At 38.8% G+C, this 23887-nt stretch overlaps 1 protein-coding gene across 6 annotated transcripts in view; it reads left to right on the top strand.

Annotated features, from left to right (window-relative positions):
• WDR7 (WD repeat domain 7) overlaps positions 1-23887 on the top strand; it is a 354635-nt gene that overhangs the window by 140760 nt on the left and 189988 nt on the right. For all 6 annotated transcript variants that reach the window (XM_069568596.1, XM_069568597.1, XM_069568598.1 and 3 more), the window contains one exon: positions 11609-11722. In XM_069568596.1, coding sequence (XP_069424697.1) covers positions 11609-11722 — 114 coding nt within the window. The remainder of the gene's footprint in view (positions 1-11608; positions 11723-23887) is intronic.

Consider the following 23887-nt stretch of genomic DNA (forward strand, 5'->3'; position numbering starts at 1 on the left):
GTGAAGATCTTTTTTGTACAGTTCTTCCATGTATTCTTGCCACATCTTCTTAATATCTTCTGCTTCTGTTAGGTCCATACCATTTCTGTCCTTTATCGAGCCCATCTTCGCATAAAATGTTCCCTTGGTATCTCTAATTTTCTTGAAGAGATCTCTAGTCTTTCCCATTCTGTTGTTTTCCTCTATTTCTCTGCATTGATCACTGAAGAAGGCTTTCTTATCTCTTCTTGCTATTCTTTGGAACTCTGCATTCAGATGCTTATATCTTTACTTTTCTCCTTTGCTTTTCGCCTCTCTTTTCACAGCTATTTGTAAGGCCTCCCCAGACAGCCATTTTGCTTTTTTGCATTTATTTTTCTTGGGGATGGCCTTGACCCCTGTCTCCTGTGCAATGTCACGAACCTCATTCCATAGTTCATCAGGCACTGTATCTACCAGATCCAGGCCCTTAAATCTATTTCTCACTTCCACTGTATAATCATAAGGGATTTGATTTAGGTCATACCTGAATGGTCTAGCGGTTTTCCCTACTTTCTTCAATTTAAGTCTGAATTTGGCAATAAGGAGTTCATGATCTGAGCCACAGTCAGCTCCCGGTCTTGTTTTTGTTGACTGTATAGAGCTTCTCCATCTTTGGCTGCAAAGAATATAATCAATCTGATTTCAGTGTTGACCGTCCGGTGATGTCCATGTGTAGAGTCTTCTCTTGTGTTGTTGGAAGACGGTGTTTGCTATGACCAGTGCATTTTCTTGGCAAAGCTCTATTAGTCTTTGCTCTGCTTCATTCCGCATCCCAAGGCCAAATTTGCCTGTTACTCCAGGTGTTTCTTGAACTTCCTACTTTTGCATTCCAGTCCCCTATAATGAAAAGGACATCTTTTTGGGGTGTTAGTTCTAAAAGATCTTGTAAGTCTTGATAAATCCGTTCAACTTCAGCTTCTTCAGCATTGCTGGTTGGGGCATAGACTTGGATAACTGTGATATTGAATGGTTTGCCTTGGAGACGAACAGAGATCATTCTGTCATTTTTGAGATTGCATCCAAGTACTGCATTTTGAACTCTTTTGTTGACCATGATGGCCACTCCATTTCTTCTGAGGGATTCCTGCCCGCAGTAGTAGATATGATGGTCATCTGAGTTAAATCCACCCATTCCTCTCCATTTTAGTTCGGTGATTCCTAGAATGTCGACGTTCACCCTTACCATCTCTTGTTTGACCACTTCCAATTTGCCTTGACTCATGGACCTGACATTCCAGGTTCCTATGCAGTATTGTTCTTTACAGCATCTTGCTTCTATCACCAGTCACATCCACAACTGGGTATTGTTTTTGCTTTGGCTTCATCCCTTTATTCTTTCTGGAGTTATTTCTCCACTGATCTCCAGTAGCATATTGGACACCTAATGACCTGGGGAGTTCCTTTTTTGGTATCCTATCATTTTGCCTTTTCATACTGTTCATGGGATTCTCAAGGCAAGAATACTGAAGTGGCTTGCCATTCCCTTCTCCAGTGGACCACGCTCTGTCAGACCTCTCCACCATGACCTGCCCGTCTTGGGTTGCCCTGCAGACATGGCTTGGTTTCATTGAGTTAGACAAGGCTGTGGTCCTAGTGTGATAAGATTGACTAGTTTTCTGTGAGTATGGTTTCAGTGTGTCTGCCCTCTGATGCCCTCTTGCAACACCTACCATCTTACTTGGGTTTCTCTTACCTTGGCATGGGGTATCTCTTCACGGCTGCTCCAGCAAAGCACAGCCGGTGCTCCTTACCTTGGATGAGGGGTATCTCCTTACTGCCACCGTTCCTGACCTTCAACGTGGGATAGCTCCTCTAGGCCCTCCTGTGCTGCGCAGCCACCACTCCTCGGGTTGGAGCCCCATGTATTTCAAATCAGTTATGCGTTGTGCGTTAAAAGAGATTAAGAAGTCAAAAGCTTTCCTGTGTGTGTGTGTTTGTATGTGTATGATTGGCAGTAATAGAACTAATCATAAGATAAATTGGTTCTTTGAAACGTAAATATTTATTCTGTTTCTGGCTTCAAGTGGCTTCTGTATATAAGCAGATGTCCTAAGATGTCTGCAGACATCATTCTAAAAAGAGGAAGGCAGAGCTTAATAAATGTTTTAAAAAGACGGATAAATGAATTCATCAAATAGAAAAAAAGTTGAGTGTTGGACACTGAAGGTAGTAGAGTACTTCTAGAGAAGGAAATAGTTTAATAAAGTAAGCCAAAATTAGTAATAGTAAAAGCAATTGTAATGATGATAATGCTGCACTTTACTGAGCACGTGTCATGTCTCAGGTGCTGTGCTAAGGCTATTCCACTCACATTGAGTGAGTGTTGGGTATGGGTATACCATACCCAACATTGAATTGAGTAGGTAATGTACCCCTCTCTCATGTCTTGTTTTCACTGAGTTGCATACCAGGACACACAGCAGCTTGGCTGGATTGCCAGAAGCTGTCGCTTTTCACTGGTTGCCGTTTTGGAACTGCCGGCAAGTGTAGATCAAACTCTCTGCCGTCATAATTGTCTTCAGACAGCTCCTTCTGGTCCCTCACAAACTGATCATCTACGCTGATGATGAGAAAGAGAAGTTGAAGGGTTACCCTTACTACCCTAAAACCTCACGTCTTAAAGTTCTTGCTGACTGTCCTTGCATGCCTGCCAACCCCGGCAGTCTTGTGATTGTGGTTACCGCCTGTGGACCTGTTCTCTCCAAGTGCCATGCTGGAGCCTTAAAGAATAAAAACATGCTCCTCTCCTGTTCTGTGTTTTCTGTTAGCCCCCTGCTTCTCATCGTCTTTAGGACTCTGGCCAGAACTGTTCTTTTAACCTCTTTTTTGCCTCCCCATTTGGAGAAGGAAATGGCAACCCACTCCAGTGTTCCTGCCCGGAAAATCCCCATGGACAGAGGAGCCTGGCAGACTACAGTCCGCGGGGTCGCAGAGTCAGACACGACTGAGCGATTATCACTCAGTAGCTTGCCTCTCCACACACCTGTTCTTCTGCTACCCACTTCTGTAGATACATAAGGGTCGTTTAGCATATTGTCCTATTTACCTGGAATATTTTTTTTCCCACTTTTTTTCATTCCATGTAAATTCTCACGCATGCTCTAAGATGCAGCTCATCTATTTCCTTTCCGTGAGGCTCTTTTTGACTTGGCTTTCTTCTTCACCCCATCCCAAGCAGACTGTAATGGATTTTTTTTCTTTCAGAAAGTGCTCACTGTATTTTCACTTGCAAATTTGTATTTTCCACACAGCTCTAAGTTTCTCTGAAGTCCTTGTGTCTTCTCCTTTTCATTTGTAGCCCCTTTACCTAGCATAGCGTGCTGCAGTCCACGGGATTGCAGAGTCGGACACGACTTAGCGACTGGACAGCACCACCGCGACCTAGCATAGCCATCATTCCAGAGCAGGCCAAAGACTCCCCCTGCTCGTCCTTCCCTGTGTCCAGTCCTCCTCCCGCCATAAAAACAGCTCTTGATTTTCTCCCCATTTATACACTCTTTGTTTTTAAAATTAGAGATCAGTGCTTTTCATACATGTGGGCAAAGTGGTATCCTTTCTTCGAAGGAAAACTTGAACACAATGTGCTTACGCACACACCCTTGCAGATAAAAGGTAAAGTCGGGGAGCTAGGAGGCCTCTGTTTTCCTCCTGGCAGTAGGGCTTGTAGGGCTCCAAGAAGTAAGGTTTGCTACCTTAGAAAGGTTTGCCCTGGCCTTATTGCTGTATCTATTTTTGAGTCCTTCCAAATAATTCTTCACCTTGTTCCAGGAGAGAGCATTCTCTTCATTCACTCGTTCGTTTGTTTTGGCGATGCGGGGTTTGCGTTGCCTTGCGGGCTTTGCCCTTTTGGTGGCGAGCAGGAGCTGATCTCTAGTTGCGGCGGCTTCTCTTGTTGTTGAGCACAGGCCCCAGGGCAGGTGGGCTCAGCAGTGGCGCCTCTCGGGCTCTAGAGCAGGCTCAGGAGTCGTGGCACACGGGCTTAGTTGTCGCGCGGCACGTGGGGGCTTTCCGGATCAGGGATCAAACCCGTGTCTCCTGCGCTGGTAGGTGCATTCTTTACCGTCGAGCCACCAGAGGAGCCCTGGGAGAGAGCTTTCTAAACCACAAATCAAATTACGTGTCGGGCTTGTGTCTCGTTCGTGAGGCTCCATGGCCTTACCTCACACCTGAGCTCCTGGGAAGCGTAGGGTGTATCTTTCACCTTTGTGTCACTGGCATCTGGTGCAGCTAGGTCCTGGCAGGGCTTTGCTATGCAGCGGCCTGGGTGCTCTGGTCGAAGTTGATGAGAGAATTTGGCGTGGTTGCCCGTCTTCTTCACCCTTGTGGCTCTGCTTTTTGCCCAGCCGGGCAGTGCCAGCCTCTTCCTTCCTTCCTCTGGTCTCAGTCGGCCTGTGTCTCCACTGCCTGTGTCCCAGCGATCTTCAGCTTCACCAGCCTTCATCAGGTTGCCTCTCTTTAATCTCTAAAGCAGTTTGTTATGATTATAAAGAACAGCATGCTTAGCATACTGTATTTAGTGCACCTTTTTTGTTAGCACTTGCTGGTATAACTTCTGCCTGCATAATCCTAGCAACAGCGACAGCAAAAAAACAGCAAAAGTCACAAATGGTTTCAAAGGTACTTTCTGATCCAAGAAGATATATTTTGCCCAGTTCTGAGGTATGTAATTTGGGTTATAGGTTGTTATTTTAAGTTTATGTTTGAGTGCAGTTTTGCCTTTGTTTCTCAACATGTTATAGGCTAAAAAATAAATGTTCATTTTATGTGTCCTCTGAAACCAAAATTGGTGTTGAGTCAGCTCATAGCCTGCAAATCAAACAGAAATCTTTGAAAAAGTGCATGCAATGAATTAAAAGTATTTGGTGTAATTTTTACCATGGATCATTTTTAGGTTTTTGTTGCGAAAGAGGAATAATAAAGCTTTATCCACTTAGGTTAATGTTCTGGTGATATAGTGTCCTTCCTAATTGTGTTTTCTATTCCTTGGGTATATTTCGATAAATGTCTCTGCTGCTTTCACAATTGTTTATAATCACATTTCATGTGAGAACAGTTTTCTAAAAAGAAGGTAACTTGGAAAAAATGTATTTCATTTCATTGAAAACAACTATCAAAACCTATGTGACCAGATGATTATTACATCCTTATTCAGGCTTGAAGCCATTTTTTTTTTTTAACTGTACTTTTCTTTTCTCTAATTGCTTTGTGGCCTTTAATAAACTAACTTGTTTTGATGAAATGATCTCTCTTTAGAATTAGGGGTAAATATCTCTACCATTTCTTATAGGAAGGCTTTCGTCTGAGACTTCTGTACTGTGGGGAAGGAAAAGTGGACACTGTGTCTTTAATGGAAAGCGAAAGGTTATCTTTCTCTGGCCTTTGTGTGTGTGTGCTGATGTGGGTGTAGGCAGCCAGACAGGCAGTGTGTGCGGAGAGACCAGGGAACCGGCTACGGATCGATAGACGTGGTGTGGAGTGAATTAATGCGAGGCCGGCCGTCTGTCTGTCATAAGGATCGTGGGGAATGCGGAGCCATGCGGTCACTCACTGCGGAGATCTGCTTCCAATAAATTCAAGCCTGCTGCCTGAAAATAAACTCGAGATACACACCTCCTCCCTTCCACACTGTGAAATTTTACTTTATTCAAAGTAAAGCTACGTATCAGATTCTTGCCTTGTGTACTTTAATTGGAGCACTGGGAAACCGCAGTTGGGAAAGGCTGATGAAAGAAAAAAAATACCTGCTATTCTTTTAGATCCATTTTTCAGTCTCAGTGGAAATCTGTATTACAGTGGGAAAGAGAAATACACTGTTTGTTAATATTTGTAAATATTGTGGTATATAGTTTTCTTTCTGAGTCCAAGAATATTGTGTCTCACTTTCATCTAATCTTCAATAGAAACATATTATAATGAACTTAAATGGTTTTATATTGCAACATGGTTATAGCGCTATGCTTTAAATTTTGTTCTATTAAAATTTAGTATTTAATCTTTGTTCATTTAATCACACGACACTGAAGTCTTCAGAGTTCACCTCGTTAGTCGTTACTCGGATATTAGGCAATAGAAAAAAATGTTTATAAAGGTACTTTATAAGCTTTTGAAAGATAAATTTTATAATACTGTCCCTGATTTTGCAGGTGGGTAGAGGCAAGTGCAGTTTCATTTTGTTGATTTTGAAAACTGGATTTCCACATTTACATTGAAAATGTTTTTCTGAAGCGGTTACAAATATTGCATACAAACGAGAAAGTTGTCTGCGTGCATCTCTCACAATGAGCAGTGGTCTGAGTGTTCTTGTCCAGATGGTGTGGCGATCTCACATAGTCTTCCTTGCTCTCTGCTTTTTATTTTTGCTGGTGCCACAGCCTAGCCTCATGCCTTCCTCTGCTGTGTCCAAACTTATACCACTTTTCTGCTCCATTCCATGTTTTTCCTTATTTTCCTCCTGATTCACAGGGTAGAACCCATTTATAGATACCTATTTGCAGCATAATGTACATTCATTTTTTTTAATTTTGTGAATCTGGATTTGGTTTTTTAAATGCCTCACATTTTCCCATTAATGTTTTCTCTTTTTTTAAAAAATTGTATCTCTTTATTATATCTTTTTCACCAAAGCACACTTACTATTATTTTATAGTATATTTAAATAACATAATTTGTGTCATGGGATTGAAGGTATTGAGTTCTAGTCTCAATGTATTTATTGAATCTTTATGAGATGTTCTTTACTGCCAAATATTTTGAAGAGATTCAGAAAGTGAATGTCTTAGATTTTATGGCATAGTTTGACAAATAAGATCACCTACAACAAGTACATAAAAAAATGGCAAAGTACTGCTGTATAATTAATTGACAGTGCTTATAATGTTGCATAATATAAATATGCAAGAAGCTGAAGCTTCGATGTAGGTATCCTAGTATTTCTCAGGAATATTTTCATCATCTTACTGATAGTGGATAGTGATGAAATGACTTATGTTTCAAAAAGTTTAGCTTTTTAATACCAGGAAGAAAGGAATACATTTTTTTTTTCTTCTGGTCTTTGTGTTCCATTGAAAATAGTATTGTATTCTGATATAACCTCAATTCTCTTTAGTGACAGTGATGTAGTACCTTCTATTGTATTTTTTTTTATAGTTAGGTTTGTTGAGGTATAATTTATGTATGGTAAAATTCGCTCTTTCTAGTGTACAGTTCTGTGAATTTTAGGCAAATGTGGGTAGTCATATTTCTACTATCACAATTAAGATATTCATTATTTTCGTTATTCTGAATATTTGCTTAGACCATTTTATAGTCGGTCCTCCTACCGTACCCCTTGCCTCTGGCAATCACTGATTTGATTTCTGCCCTATAATTTTGCCTTATGAAGAATGTCTCCTATTATCATAAGATAGTCATGTAAAAAAGTGTCACTAAATACTATGGAGACTATAAATACCTAGGTTTTGGGAATTTTTAAAATTGTTATTATCCCCGCCTTTCCTTTTTTGTAGGTAATGATTACCATGCTTAAAAAGGTTCAGTAATAGATTTTGCTCATCTTTTATTGTAACTCTATGGTCCAAAAGTTCAAAAGGAGAAACTTCTATCATTTCCTTAAAACAAACTTATTAAAATTAGTTTTAAATCATCTGTGCTGTTTGTATTTGAGAATAGATTTTAGTAATTTGGTCTTTGCATTATCACTCATTATATCTTCCAACAAAAGTTTGGACTCTCAGGTATTTTGTTATCATCCCATTACCCCCATTTGACTGCAGTTTAGATATTTAGCTGATCCTTTAAAAAAATGTAATATATAGAATTTTGAATTATCCAAATCAATCTTTTTTTTTTTAATTGATTGGTAACAAAATAACCCAGAAAATTTGACTGTAAGAAATAATAGGATGAGTTACAAGCATGGTCAAAATGAGGAATATAGTTTAATTTTCTAAATTAAAAATGGAACATTAGCCTTCCTGACACAAGAAAAACGTTCATGGTGGAGTCTGTTTTCTTATTGCATAAATGTTCTGTATGGTTCTTTTCTCCCTGTTTTCTTCATGGCAGAGACCATACCAAAAGAGTACACAGAAAGGGGTGTGGGTTTCTTCATTGATCTGGAATAGTAGAAAAGCACATTTTTAAAGAACTTCTTTGGGATATAATTCACATCCCATCGACTTCACACTTACAACTGTGCCATCCAGTGTGTTTTGTTTTTTTAACCGCATTCACAGAATTGTGTAGCCGTCACTGTTATCAACGTCAGAACATCTTCATCGCACAAAAAGAAACCAAAGACTCCTGAGTTCAACTACTCATTCGCCCCCTTCCTCCCCGCCCTTTGTAGTTGTTGTTTAGCTGCTCAGTCACGTCTAACTCTTTGCCGCCCCATGGACTGTAGCCCACCAGGCTCCTCTGCCCATGGGATTTCTCAGGCAGGAATACTGGAGTGGGTTGCCATTTCCTTCTCTAGGGCATCTTCCCAACCCAGGGATCTAACCTGGGAGCAAGGCTTACGTCCCTTGCACTGGCAGGGGGATTCTTGACCACTGAGCTACCAGGGAAGTTCTCTCCCAGTCCTAAGCAAGCACATGTCCGTTTCGCCTCCCTAGAGTTGCTTTCTCTAGTTGTGGTGAGCAGGGGCTGTTCTCTCGTTGTGGGACACAGGCTTCCCTGCAGTGGCTTCTCTTGCTGTGGAGCCTGGGTTCTAGCTGTGGGGGCTTCGGTAGTTTAGTGCGTGGGCCTAGTTGCTCTTGAGCATGTGGGATCTTCCCAGACCAGGGATCGAACCCGTGTCCCCCACATAAGGCAGATTCTTAACCACTGAACCACTAGGGAAATTCCAGACGTTTTTAATTTTAATCAGGTTCACTTTACCAGTTTTCCTTTTATGGGCTGTGCTTAGGTCTGGCCTCAGGTATCAAGGGTTTTCTCTCTTTTTTTTTTTTCCCTAAAATCTTTGTGGTCATATGTTCTACATGTAAGTCCATGATTCACTGTGAGTTAATTCTTATAAAAGGTGTGAGCGTTAGGTCAGGGTTCATATTTTTGTCTCCGGTTATCCAGTTGTAGCAGTCCATTTATAGAAGAGACTGTCTTTCCTCCACTGATTTGCTTTTGCACCTCTGTCGAATATCACTGGGTGTATCTGTGATTGTCTTCTGGTTTTCTGTTCTGGTCCATGAACCTAAAACCATGTAGTTTTAACAATTTGGTAAGTCTTGAAATGGGGCAGATTTTTTTCCTACCTTGTTTTTTTCCCAATTTTTAAAAACTATTCTAGTTCCTTTGTCTTTCTAAATAATTCTAGAAGAATTTTGTCTATATATACACCAGTAAATCAGGCTGGGATTTTGATAGAAGTTAACAGTAAACCTATATATGGAGAATTTCACATCTTTACTATATAGACTCTTTCAGCTTATGAACATGGTATGTCTCTCCATTCATTTATTTAGGCCTCTTTGATGTTTGATCAGTGTTTTGTAGATATCAGCATGTAATTCCTGTATGTTTTTTTCAATTGGCATCCAAGTATTTCAGTATTTTTGAGCCATTATTAATAGAATTTTTTTAAAAATTAGGTGTCCATGTGTTCATTGCTAGTGTATAGAAATATGATCTTTAAAATACTTTAGTATTCTTTTTTTAAAAATTGTATTTCTTTATTGCCTGGACCTCTCATTGCGGTAGCTTCTCTTGTTGTGGAGCACGGACTCTGGCCTGCAGGCTTCAGTGGTTGTGGTGCGTGGGCTTAGGTGCTCCGTGGCAGGTGGGATCTTCCCAGATCAGGGATCAAATCTCTGTTTCCTGAACTGGCGGGTGGATTCTTTACTACTGAGCCACCAGGGAAGCCCTTTTTCTTGTATTCTGCAGCCTTGCTGTACTCAACTTTGTTTGTTTTGTGGATTCCTTTAAATTTCCACGTAGACGGTTGTTTTTATCTTGAATGGGGTCACTTCATTGCAAACTGTACATGTTTTATTTTCTTACTATATTGCACTGTCTAGAATTTCTAATGCTGTGTCAAATAAGAGCAACAATGTGGACATCTTTGCTTCATTCTTGATCATAGGAGGAAAGCGTTCAGTCTTTCACCATTAAATATAATGTTAGATTTTTAATAGGTGCTCTTTATTAAGTTGCACAGGTTCCCCCTCTTCCTCTATTTCTGTTTTTCTGAGAGTTTTTAAAATCATGATGTCGAATTTTGTCAAATTATTGACATGATCGTATGATTGTTTCTTCTTTAGTCTGTTAAAATTTTGAATAGCATTGACTTTTTGAATATAGAGCCAGGCTTGCTTCCCAACTGAATACATCTCACTCTGTCATGGTATATAATTCTTTTTATGTTTTGTTGAATTCTACTTGCTTACATTTTGTTGAGGATTTTTGTGTCTAGATTCATGAGAATTACTGATCTGTAGTTTTATTTTCATTTATATGTTGACCCTTGAACAACCTTAGTTTGACCTGAGTGGATCCACTTACACGTGGTTCTTTTTCACTAGTAAGTACTACAATATTACGTGAGCGAGCCAACGTCATTGGTTGAATATCCACAGATAAGGAGGAACCACAGATACATGGAGGATTTCTCAGTGGTTGTACTCAATATCATGTGATTCTATGAACACGTATCCCTCTTTTGTTGTCATAGCAATGCACTACTTCCAGATAGTGGGGGAAATCTGTGTTTTATCTAGAATGGGAAGATAGGTGTTGAAAAGACATTTGTGGGAAGTTCTCTCAAGTTCTCAGGTGTTTCAGAGAATGGAAGTTTAGGGTGCCCTCATCTAGTTCACCTGTCAGCTTTCAGTTAGTTGCTTTCAGTTCAGTAATTGTCACTGAACCTTCTATCTAATTCTTGCATGCGTGCTAAGTTGCTTCAGTCGTGTCCAGCTCTGTGCGACCGCATGGACTGTAGCCTGCCAGACTCCCCTGTCCATGGAATCCTCCAGGCAAGAATACTGGAGTGGGTTGCCATTTCCTCCTCTCGGGGATCTTCCCAGTACAAGGGTTGAACCTGCATATTTTTTGTATCCTGCATCGACAGGCAGGTTCTTTACCATTAGTGCCACCTGTTATACCCTTGGAGCAATACATTTAAGGTCTCTTTCAAAGACCCAGAACCCAAATCCCTCTTTTGTCATCATCAGTCTTCCCATCCCTCAAATTACAAGCAAACTGATATTAAAGAGAAGCAAACTTTTAAAATAGTCCTTCACTTTCTAGGTTTTCTCACTTTTTTTTAAGGCATAAGCGTGTCTAAATTTCCTAAAATAACTAGTAAACATGTTGAAAGGAAGCAAGTGAAACTATACAACTTCAGTTTTTTGTTCCCAGATCTTGGTTAAAAGTAATATGGTTTGCATCCATGCATGTATGTACATAGAAAGCAGCAGAGAGCACACGTGAATGTTTGGTTCGTTACTTTCTGTCTCTTCCTAATTTGGATGAATATATGGTGTTTTGTTTTTTTTTTAACATACTGCATTTTCATCCAGTAAGTAAATTAAACCACTTTAAGAGTTTTGGTCCACTTCTCTTTTAGTTTTTACAAACTAGCTCTTCTTTGTTTCAGCGGGGGTCTCAGCAGAAGCCATGCAGACGATCACCACTGCTCCTGATGCCTCCGGGCCAGAAGCCAAAGTCCAAGAGGAGGAGCATGACCTTGTGGATGATGACATCACGACTGGTAAGAAGAGACATCTTTAATGTCACCTGGATGAACTTTATCTGATATCGGAAAATGCTTCTAGGTCATTTATAGCAGGACTAAGTACATGGATGGAAACTTTCACTGATGGAATGCTTAGTTTTTTGAGACCCTTTAGTGCCCTTTCTGGTCTTGAAGTAGAAAGAAGCAGAACTGTTTATTTGGTCCAGGTTTGCTCATTGTTGCCTTAACAATGAGCCCGCTAGCTGTGTGTCCGATTTTCCAGGGACCTTCTAATTCAGAGGCTAGGAGCATTACTGAAGTCTCGGAACATGTAGAGGAGGACGCCTCTTGTGTTTTGACAGGTTTTGCAGCTACAGTAGTCTTGTTGTTCAGTCACCAAGTCACATCTGACTCTTTGAGACCCCGTGGACTGCAGCACGCCCTAGGATAGACTGAAAATATTGAAGTTGTAATAGTGATACATGCAACATAGGCTACCTGAGGAAACTTACAGATGCTCTTTCTACCTGTATGGTAGAAATGAATGCTTTTTTAAAAGTTACTTTCATTGTTTGGGTGTTGAGCATTCTTTTCTCTGTTATTTATCACATAATCAGACGTGTGGTAAAATTTAGGAAAGCCACACACTGCATTATGTTCAACCTATCTTTTAATAGACTTAGAGCAGGGCCGATTACTGAATATGCAAATGCATTCAGCTCAATTTCTTTCAGTGCACAGAGGATAAAAACAACCTAGTATACTATTTATAGTGAAGTTGCTCAGTCGTGTCCAACTCTTTGCGACCCCATGGACTGTAGCCTACCAGGTTCCTCCATCCATGGGATTTTCCAAGCAAGAATACTGGAGTGGGTTGCCATTTCCTTCTCCAGGAGATCTTTCCAACCCAGGGATTGAACCCGGGTCTCCCACATTGTAGGCAGATGCTTTACCATCTGAGCCATCAGGGAAGCCCAGTATACTATTTGTATTGGTATTAAGAATGATAAGCTCTTGTTTTTGGTGTGGATGGTTAAAAAATAAAATCTGACCAAATAAATCTATAACTATTGTGAAGCGAGATATATTAACTTAATAGTAATCAATAATTTGAAAAGAAGCAGGCTCACAAAGTGTCAGTAAAATTTTCAACAGTCATTAAAGGAAGAGGGGGTTAAAAAAAAAAAACTAAAGGGAAGTTGGCTTTTTTCCCCTCCCTTTTTCCTCTTAAAGCTGTGTGTGGCAGGTTCTTTACTGTTATCACCTGAGGGAGCCTACTGTTCTCTCCTGAAAATGATCAAAGCCTGTATTTAAAAACCTATGGACTGTGCCACTGCTGTCGTTGACTTTATCATGGAACATCTGGTTTTCAGCAAAAAATATGATGGTGGTGGTGGTGGCTCTTGCTTTTTAATGTATGGGTTCATTGATTTAAAAAATACCATCCATCTTAAATATATATGTAAATTATTTCTCAAACTTCCAGCTTTGCTAAAAGTCATTTATACTGTAAGTTATAGGGTTTGTTTCAGTAGCTACTAGAAGATATCATTTGCAAATTTTTTATTTTTTTATTTCTTCTTTTTTAAACTTTGTATTATGTCTTGAAGTGTGGCCGATTAACAATATTGTGATAGTTTCAGGTCAACAGCGAAGGTACTCAGCCTTTCCTCTATATGTATCCATTCTCCCCTCCCATCTAGGCAAGTTGTAGGTTTTTAAAAATGAGTTCTTGCTCTATTCAGTTTTTACTGCTTTTAAAAAAAATAATATATAGATATGTTTTATTACCTCAAATTTTAAAGGTTTTCTTGTCTGCAAAAAGTCATGGTTTAAATAATAGAAGTTACCTTTGCAATAGTAGAATATCTCACTTTCCATTCCAGAAGAAAAGCTGGATTTTTGAGCACTCAAGTAACTATTATTAAATCAGTACATTGAAATTATGAACTATGCTCTGCCGAAGTCACGAGTCAGAGTTGGGGCACGTGACTCTGTGTTTATTTTACTGTAAAAAAAAAAAAATCAGGAAGCTTAAAAATGAAAATCTAGTTTGGAGAGTCAATTAATGCTGCATAAACTATATTTGAATCTGTAAGAAGTTCAGTTAAGTGCATGCGATGCATAGCTTTATCAGTTGACTTACTCACTTCCTGCCACGAGTACTCGAGGCAAGAACGCTCAGGAGCCGAAGAATTTAAATAGCTGGGAAAGACTTCCTTAACATGTTGTCAGAGCAACCAGCGCCCTGCAGTCTTTGGATCGTTCACATTACCTTTAGATTGTGTGACTTGATTAAGATGTGGTATAGATTTTTGTGAGGGTTTAGAAGAAAACCATATTTCTTTTTATTGACTAGAATCCTATATAAATTGCATTATGAAAAATACGGTAGGTGCATTTGAGAGAAACCTGTTTCAAGCAGAATAATCTTATTTTAGGCCGACCAGCATTGTAGAGCGCAGGAGGTACTGCAAAAGGGAAAACTGGCCAGTTCAGCTATTCACCCTGAAAACCCTGACTTTCCCCCCTGATTATTTAAAAGGAATTGCTCTAGTAATATCACCTCATAAAATAAAATAGAAATTATATCATGACAGAGATATTTGCCTCTATTTTGAATGAAATCTTATTTGACTGCTGTAGCTAGGCTGATACGCGTGGCTGTATTAATTTTATTTTTGTGGTAATCTGAGGCTGAATTCTCCAATTAACTGAATTCAACAGCTGACCAAGATAACAATTCAAATATGCGGTATAATTTAGTGCTTTTGCTGTAGGCAGAATTTCAAAGCTGAAATTTTTCTTCTGGGTGAGAGCGAATGAAGTATGAATATTGTCTTGCGACCCTTGATCTGAGCTTGGCAGTCTTTGTTAGTGTTTGCTGTATAAAAGTAAAGAAGCATGGATAAAGCTGTGTAAGTGTTGGCTATGATCAATTGGAACTAATTAAATTTATTTGAAATGAAGAGTCTCAACTGGAAGAGAACAGCTGGAAAAACTGGGAAGAAAAAATTGAGCCTTGATTGAGACAATTTAAACCTTCACCCTGTCATTTCAAAAATATGCTGCAGCTTCTTTCTAAATCTCTCTTTTTAAAGCTAATATCTATTGATCGGCTCTACAAAGTAATGCCAGTAGTGCCTTGGTCAACACACGCCCTCAGTTTTACTTAGCATTCCAGTCTAAGGTTTATCAGGCTCTTTCCTTTAACCAAATGTCTTAAATGCATATCAAAGCCATATTAGATTAATAATATCTAATATTAACAATATTAGATCAATATTGTTTTATTTAGAAAAAATATTAAAACCTATTTCTCACTTTTAAAAAATATTACAAAGTATGAATGGGGAATATACTCCCTGCCCCCACCAAAGGAATTCTTTCAGGTTTTGCAATACTCTGTATATTTAAAATCTGTTTTAACAATAATAGTAGTATTTTCTTGAAAGTACAAAGAATGGCATTAAGATTGTTTCTGGATTATTTACAATTTTAGAGTCACACACATATTCTACACCTGTGCACTTGCTTTTGTATGTATACTTTTATTTTTGATATTCTAGTTTAAGTGTTCATATATATATGAATTTATATATATGTATCAATATTTGTAAATAGTATGTTCTTATTTTCACTGTAATATTAATAGGCAATAATTATATTAATGGAGTACATCTCATTAAAAACTGATATATATATATGTTTTTAGACAAATCATAATCTGTTTTTTTTAAGGTAGACCTCTTAGGTGAGTTTTTTGGTTATTTTTACGCGGTTTTCATTGAGGTAAAGGATAGCATTCTGAGTGAGAATGAAGAGATATATCCCCTAAATGTTGTATTTTAAAACATCCTCCCTTATATCAGTTTTAAAAGAATTTTGGACGGGTTTTATTCACAAACCTGCAGGGATCCCTTTAAGAAATTGACTCTATTCTCCTGGGGGTCATACTGCAGCATCCTACCCTTTGTTCAATACCACGAGGACACAAACTGACCACATAACGGCAGTAAAGGGTCAGGAGCCACTGACATTGTCAGGAAGAGACCACTTGGTGCTAGTCAGCAGCACAGGGGACAGACTGAGCCGCTCACAGCAGGCGCAGCGACGCTGCAGAGCCTCGGATGGGCGAGCTGACTCCATCTGTTGTACTTTCTTGTAAGATTCAATTTACATTAAAAAGATGAGAAATGCTATGGAATAAAGAAAAAATAGAGAAAGGTAAGAGAACTTGAAAGTAGTATCAAGTTGTTAACTTCGTACCAACTTCTTTATTCTTGATTCTAACAGCATTTCTTTGAAGTGTATTCTGGTTATTTGTCCAGATAGATGAGGAAATGTGCTCAGGGGAGTTCATGTTCAAGGGACCGAGAATGTGTCCTGCCTCATTCCAGAGCCCACGTGTGAACTTGAACACCACCCCAACCTGCCTCAGTCTCAGACTCACTGAACTTTGGCATCGCTTCCTTTGAAATGGGAGATGATGTCACAGCTCACCTTTCCTGCTTAGGTAGGATTGCAAGCCTGAGCCCGACGTTTGCCAGCTGTCCTGTCTTACTGCCTAGAAGGCAAACTTGTTATTCTAGAGTTAGAGCAAGAGATTATCTCCCATGAGGGAAAAAAATCAGCGTGTATTCTTTAAATGTTCTTTTACAATTTGTTCTTTAAGTTATTTACAACTAGTATGATGTTAAGACTAAATACAATTAGTGCTCATAATGTAAATAGTTATTATGTACTTGTAAAATGAAATTTGTGTGGTTCTGTCTAGCTTTTTGAAGTCACCAACATAAAACTGACACCTTAACATAGATTCACAGAGCAAAGTCAACATTTCTAGTATATTAAGATAGAGCTGAAAAGCACGCCTTGTCTGAGACTAAATATTGATTTGTTAATTTTACCATTTACTGAGGCCCTGTTCATAAAATGTTTATACATTTGTTTTGACTGAAAGATAGGAAATTCATCTTGTTAAATTCCCAAAGGGCAAAATTTAGGGCATTATATATTCAGAAATCAGAAATACTTTCTTAGCAGAGAGATAGAAGCCATATAATTAGTAAACTAGAATAAGACTTTCTGCATTTTACCCTTTCCCTTTCTCATTCTTTAATTTATAACTGATAGTCTCAGAACAATGTGATTTTTAAATCATTTGTTCTAAACTGTTATTACTACTCTTCTGATTAACTTCAAAATGTTGGCTACTATAAAATATAAGTTTACTATTATGAATATTTTGGATAATTATACATCATGAGTGCTGTGGTTTATTTACCGTGTAGTTCCCTTTTTTAAGAAAAATAAGTGTGGATTCTGTAGTTTTCTGAAAGATGTCATTTCAACTAATTTACCTTTATATACTTTTTTAAAAAACTGGGACATGAAAATGCAAAGGAAAATACTTTTTGCTGCTTAGTGTTTATAACTCAGTTTTAGTACACATTGATAGGATGTTCAGTTCACTTGAGTCGCTCAGTTGTGTCCGACTCTTTGCAACCCCATGAACTGCAGCACGCCAGGCCTCCCTGTCCATCACCAACTCCCGGAGTCCACCCAAACCCACATCCATCAAGTCGGTGATGCCATCCAACCATCTCATCCTCTGTCGTGCCCTTCTCCTCCCACCCTCAATCTTTCCCAGCATCAGGGTCTTTTCAAATGAGTCAGCTCTTCGCATGAGGTGGCCAAAGTACTGGAGTTTCAGCTTCAGCATCAGTCCTTCCAATGAATACCCAGGACTGATCTCCTTTAGGATGGACTGGTTGGATCTCCTTCCAGTCCAAGGGACTCTCAAGAGTCCTCTCCAAACCACAGTTCAAAAGCATCAATTCTTCTGCGCTCAGCTTTCTTTATAGTCCAAATCTCACATCCATAATGACCACTGGAAAAACCATAGCCTTGACTAGACGGACCTTTGTTGGCAAAGTAATGTCTCTGCTTTTAATATGCTATCTAGTTTGGTCATAACTTTCCTTCCAAGGAGTGTTTTTTCATTTCATTGCTGCAATCACCATCTGCAGTGATATTGGAGCCCAGAAAAATAAAGTCTTTCACTGTTTCCACTCTTTCCCCATCTATTTGTCATGAAGTGATGGGACTGGATGCCATGATCTTAGTTTTCTGAATATTGAGCTTTAAGCCAACTTTTTCACTCTCCTCTTTCACATTCATCAAGAGGCTTTTTAGTTCTTCTTCACTTTCTGCCATAAGGGTGGTGTCATCTGCATATCTGATTACAATCAAATCACAATCTTGATTCCAGCTTGTGCTTCTTCCAGTCCAGCGTTTCTCATGATGCACTCTGCATATAAGTTAAATAAGCAGGGTGACAATATACAGCCTTGACGTATTCCTTCTCCTATTTGGAACCAGTCTATTGTTCCATGTCCAGTTCTAACTGTTGCTTTCTGACCTGCATACAGATTTCTCAAGAGGCAGTTCAGGTGGTCTGGTATTCCCATCTCTTTCAGAATTTTCCACAGTTTCTTGTGATCCACACAGGCAAAGGCTTTGGCATAGTCAATAAAGCAGAAATAGATGTTTTTCTGGAACTCTCTTGCTTTTTCCATGATCCAGCAGATGTTGGCAATTTGATCTCTGGTTCCTCTGCCTTTTCTAAAACCAGCTTGAACATCTGGAAGTTCACGGTTCACGTATTGCTGAAACCTGGCTTGGAGAATTTTAAGCATTACTTTACTAGCGTGAGCTGCTGCTGCTACTGCTGCTAAGTTGCTTCAGTCGTGTCCGACTCTGTGAGCCCACCAGCATGTGAGATGAGTGCAATTGTGCAGTAGTTTGAGCATTCTTTGGCATTGCCTTTGTTTGAGATTGGAATGAAAACTGACCTTTTCCAGTCCTGTGGCCACTGCTGAGTTTTCCAAATTTGCTGGCATATTGAGTGCAGCACGTTCACAGCATCATGTTTCAGAATTTGAAATAACTCAACTGGAATTCCATCACCAGTAGATTATTTCTGAATATGGCATTTAAGAGTTGACAGGAATATTAGAATATAGTCATGGCTTTTCTTCCTTCACTTTCTCTTTTCATATTTTCCGCTCTGGGTGATTGACTTTCCCTTTTCTTTGGTTTTAGCTGCTGCTTGCTTGTTAAAGACTATTGAATCTGTATCTCCAACCCAAGCTTGTTCTCTGAGTGTCAGATTAATGTGTCCCCTTGCCTGAATGTCCCACAGATCCCTAGATACCGAGTCCAAAATGAGCTCATATGTATTTCTAAAATTCATCCCCTTTTTGTATTGAGGTCTCATAAAAGACGTCACTGAGGGTGCCTTTAGCCACCTAACACCCCAAACCAGAAATCACTCAATAATCCTGGCTCTCCCACTTTGCAACATCGTCCACTGGTAGTTGCTACCATTTCTTGTAAAATACAGCTCCTATACACCTCGCAGTGATTTCCCCCTTGTCCATTTCCACAAAGAATACCCCTGTCTAGACTTTAGATTCTGTGCTTTTCAGCAGTGGTCGCGTTGCCTCTTGAGCCATACTGTCTCTCTGTGCTTCTCCCCTTACCTGGGAGTTGTGCCACCTCATTACTAAGCTCAGCTCTGTCCCTGGAAACCAAAAAGCTCATGGTTTTTCTGGAACTACCGGTACCAGGGTAGCCGTTATCCAAGAGGCCCCTCTGGGGCTTGGGGCCCCACCGCTGGAGAAGCAGGGCGGCTTGTGTGGGGGTGGGGGAGATGGGGACATGGAGAGGTGCTCACGGGAAAGAGAGAAATACAGAGTTTTTCCAGAGTTTTCCATGTTTAACACATGCTGCTGAAGAACCCAAGGGTAGAATCCTGTTGTGTGATGGTATGCATAGTGTATTTTTTGCCATTCCCCTAGGGGTCCGCAGTCAGTCATTTAGCTCTATGAAAACTTGCTTTTTATTGTTCATTGAAAATTGCAAGTTAACCTACGCTGATTTATTCTGTTTAAGCTTATGTTTGAAAGGTTGAGCTGAGGTAACTTGCCTCCAAAAAAGCCCAAAAGGAGATAAGCAAAAGCACAGATGAAAAAAAGTGGCTTAGAAATACCATTATAATCTTCAGCTTCACTTTAAAACAATTTTTGAACATTTATAGATAGAGAATCTGCATAGTATCAATGCATTTTGACCAAGAAAGTGTTTGTGTATTTGAATGAATTAAATATCCTGAAGAATCAGAAGGGCTATAATACACATTACTTCAGTTAGCTGTTACATTGGCTCTGAATCTTTTATAATGATATTTTCTAATAATAGCACTTTTATTTTTTTTAATGTGTATGTAATTGACTGTGTATAATGCTTCAGCAAGGGGTTGGTCAGACAAACAATAATTGATATCATCTTAGCAAAATGTTCGAAAACAACATTTAAAAATCAGGAACTTTAATAACTATCACAACAGCTCACTAGTATTTAATAAGAACCTAATAAGTATCAGTCTATGCTCTGGGCTCTTCTTAATCCTTACAACTCCATTGTAATTATCCTTATTATCACCTCTGTTTTACAAAGGAGGAAAATGAGGCACAGGACGATTAAGTAACTTTTCGCATAAGGCCTACAGACGGGAAACGGCAGAGTCAAGTTCGAATCTAGGCCATCTGCGTCTAGAGCTTGTGTGTGTGTGTGTGTTTTCATTTATTTATTTGTAACTGGAGGATAATTGCTTTACGAAGTTTTGTTGGTTTCTGCCGCACGTCACTTGAATGCGCTGTAGGTATGCACATGTGTCTCCTCCCTCTGGAGCCGCCTCTCCTGCCTGCTGTGTCCACGTCTGTTCTCGGCTCAGTCTGTACTCCCGGCCTGCACGTAGGTTCCCCGGTGCTGTTTTTGTAGATTCCATATATAGATGCATTAGGAGCTTGTGCTTTTAAATGGAATGGATTTTCAAAACCAGATACTTAAATAATCATATAAGAAAAAGGAAAAATATATTCATAATGGCATATCATTTTCTCTCTGTGTGACATAGAAATGTCTTTTTAATGTTTAATATAGTACAAGGAAATATTCAAACTGTGACAAAAAGACATGCTGTTTTCTTAAAAGTAAACTTGGATATTTAGTATAAGAGAATAGTTTTACATATTTTGTAGCTAAAATTGGGATTATTTTATGTTCATGTAAAGCCATATACATAGTTACACCAATATACATATACAATATGAGATCATAAAGGCTTAAAGTTTGGTTTTTAGATTTAATAGTATATGTGTTTTGTTTTGTTTTATAAACTTAGACTCAATAGGAACAAAGAAGAAATATTTAATTGGATAAGAATATAGGAGCTGTTAAAAGAAAAACCTTTCATGTGAGTGAGTAACCTTCAGGATGAACTTAAAGTTTGGCCTTTTGTGAGCTGTGTAGTAATACCTCACGGGTAAGAATGGATTGCATTAGATTGTGGCACACTATTATATATCTGTATATTACATGAATTGCCCTTATAATTGATATCAAACCCATATGACCAAAAGTTGTAATTCACAAAAGTAATGACAACAGTGTCTCATAATTCACAGAGTTTATGTCATACCTGTGAGTGATTACTTTTACTGTGCAAACCATGTTAAAGGGGAAAAACAGGCTTTAAAACAGATGTGGAGTTTGAAGAGTTCTTCTTCATGATAGTTTCTAGTCACTTTTAATATACAAGAAGATAGATTGACTAGTATCCTTAAATTCCCCCAGGACTTTTTAGATTAAAATTAATTGTCAAGCATAAATACTTTTATTCTTAATTTGGAATCTTAAATCACATAAGTTCATATTTACTATAGGAGATGAAGACCGTCAAGAATTTGAATATCTGAATGTATTTTCTCGCCATGATGTAATATACTAGAGAGGGACGTTCTCCCCTCACAGTCAGGGCAAAATCAGGTGAGAATGTTTGCCCGCTCTTTTTGGATTATGGTATATCTTAATAATGTGTGAGTTAAATGAAACCAACCTGATTTAAAAGGATTCAGAAAAACTCAATTAGCTGTTCTCTCTTTGCTTGTTTTCACCAAAGTTTTTTTTTTTTTTTTTAATGTGGATCATTTTTAAAATCTTTATTGAGCTTGTTACAATATGACTCCTTTTTTTGTTTTTTAATGTTTTGGTCTTTTGGCCATGACGCATGTGGGATCTTAGCTTCCCAACCAGGAATCGAAACCCACACCCCAGCATTGGAACGCAAAATCTTAACCACTAGACCAGCAGGGAAGTCTTGCCCTTTTTGTATAGACATTTTTCTGTGTTGTTGGTATCCCCTAAAAGAGTTATAAGGAATATCCCATTTGATTCAACAGAACTTTAATATATACCTTGTATTTTTCTATCTGCACATTCTGGGGAGGATTTAATAAAGCAAGAATCCTTGTTGAGAGGCTGAAGGTATAATTTTGGAGAAGTTTTATGTTCACGTATATCTCTACACACACACACATACACAATATACATGTACCTTTGACAGACTTTAGGTAGGGGGATTCAGAGCTCTGGCAATTAGGCGACGGTAGGAACCGCATTTCAGGTAAGCCTGCATGTGTGGCATACGTGGAGAGATACGAGAAGAAAAACTTGAGCTAAAGCCGTTGCTTTAGAACTTGGTTTGAAATGAAGCCTTATGGCTTCCAGCTCCTGGCTTGAGGTGACAGATGGGGAGGACCATCCAGGATCAAGGTTCTATTGTCAGGTTGAGTGTGTTCGTTTGGAGCATGGCAGGTTTTATATCTGTGCTGTGTGTTACTTTAAAGCAGGGCTTATTAGTAAAGGGATTTATGATGTTGATGGTACATATTGGCTTCATGCCCATGTGCTTAATTCTGCTTCCATGGTTTTTCTTTTTACTCAACAGTTATTTTTGCTCACCTTCTAGATTTTGAATACTTACTAGTTGTTGAGTGTAGGGTGAAGTCTATACTCCAAAGGGCAAGACTGATGGCTGGTTGTGTTTTATTATTTTTGGGGAAATTTTTACCTGAAGAACTATTATTCATAAAGGTTTAATAAACTCATGTTACCGTGAGGCAAAACTTACATTACATATGTGTGTCCACGAGTGATTTCATGGAAATGGAAAGCAAAATGAAACACATTGAAATCAATGGGATGAAAAGCTGGTTTGTCGTAGCAGATATGTAATTTGAATATTTTAGATTGAATATGGTTATAGCATAGGCCCTGATGTCTCATTCTCTGTTCACATCTCAGCTTCCTTGCTTATTCACTGTATGGCCTTGTGCAGGTTACATGACTATGCCAGACCTCAGTTTTCTCACCTGAAATTTGAGGATTGTGAGATTGTTAGAGGATTAAATGAGATGATGCATATAATCTTCTTAGCAGAGCAATTGGCACATAGTAAGTGCTCGAGAAGTGTTACAGCCTCTCCCATCTCCTCATTCCTGCTGTTACCCTGAAATGATTTGCCTTTAATAAATAGAATAACTGGTTTGTTACTAACTTATGAATCATTTATAAATTGGTTCTTCCTGATGACTTGATGATCTCTTTTAGGTAGTTTATCACTCCCAGGAATATAAATTTATTACATCAATTTATACTTTATAGATAGAGAAATAAGCTGCACCCAAACTTCTGTGCAAAATTTTAGAAATTCCTGAAAACTGGCTCATGAAATATAGATGAATTATTATATTCTCTTAAACACTTTTATAGGGCTTATTTTTTTCTTTTTTGCCACATTTCTTGTCTGAATTGAATCTGACCAAGAAGTATGAAGCACTTGTAAAATAGAAATAATGACAGCTTTAAAAGATATTTATACTTAAGGTAGCTAAGGAAGATTTAATTTTGCATATTCAAACTCATGTTTGGCTAGTGGTGATCTGTAAGGGAGTGGTGGGAGGGAGTTGGTGATGCTGAAAACATTTCTGAAGAATCTTTTTTAATTTTATTTTATTTTCAATTGGAGGATAATTACTTTACAATATTGTGATGTCTCTGCCATACATCAACATGAATCAGCCATAGGTATACAGATGTCTCCTCCATCTTAAACCTCCCTTCCTACCCCACCCCTTTGGGGTTGTCAGAGAGTACCAACTTTAGGTTCCCTGTGTCATACAGAAAATTCCCACTTGACTATCTACATATGATAATATATGTTTCACTGCTACTCTCTCACATCATCCTAGCTTCTCTCTGCCCAACTGTGTCCAAAAGTCTGTTCTCTATGTC

The sequence above is a fragment of the Ovis canadensis genome, chromosome 23 (assembly GCF_042477335.2).
Source record: "Ovis canadensis isolate MfBH-ARS-UI-01 breed Bighorn chromosome 23, ARS-UI_OviCan_v2, whole genome shotgun sequence".
Classification (NCBI taxonomy): domain Eukaryota; kingdom Metazoa; phylum Chordata; class Mammalia; order Artiodactyla; family Bovidae; genus Ovis; species Ovis canadensis.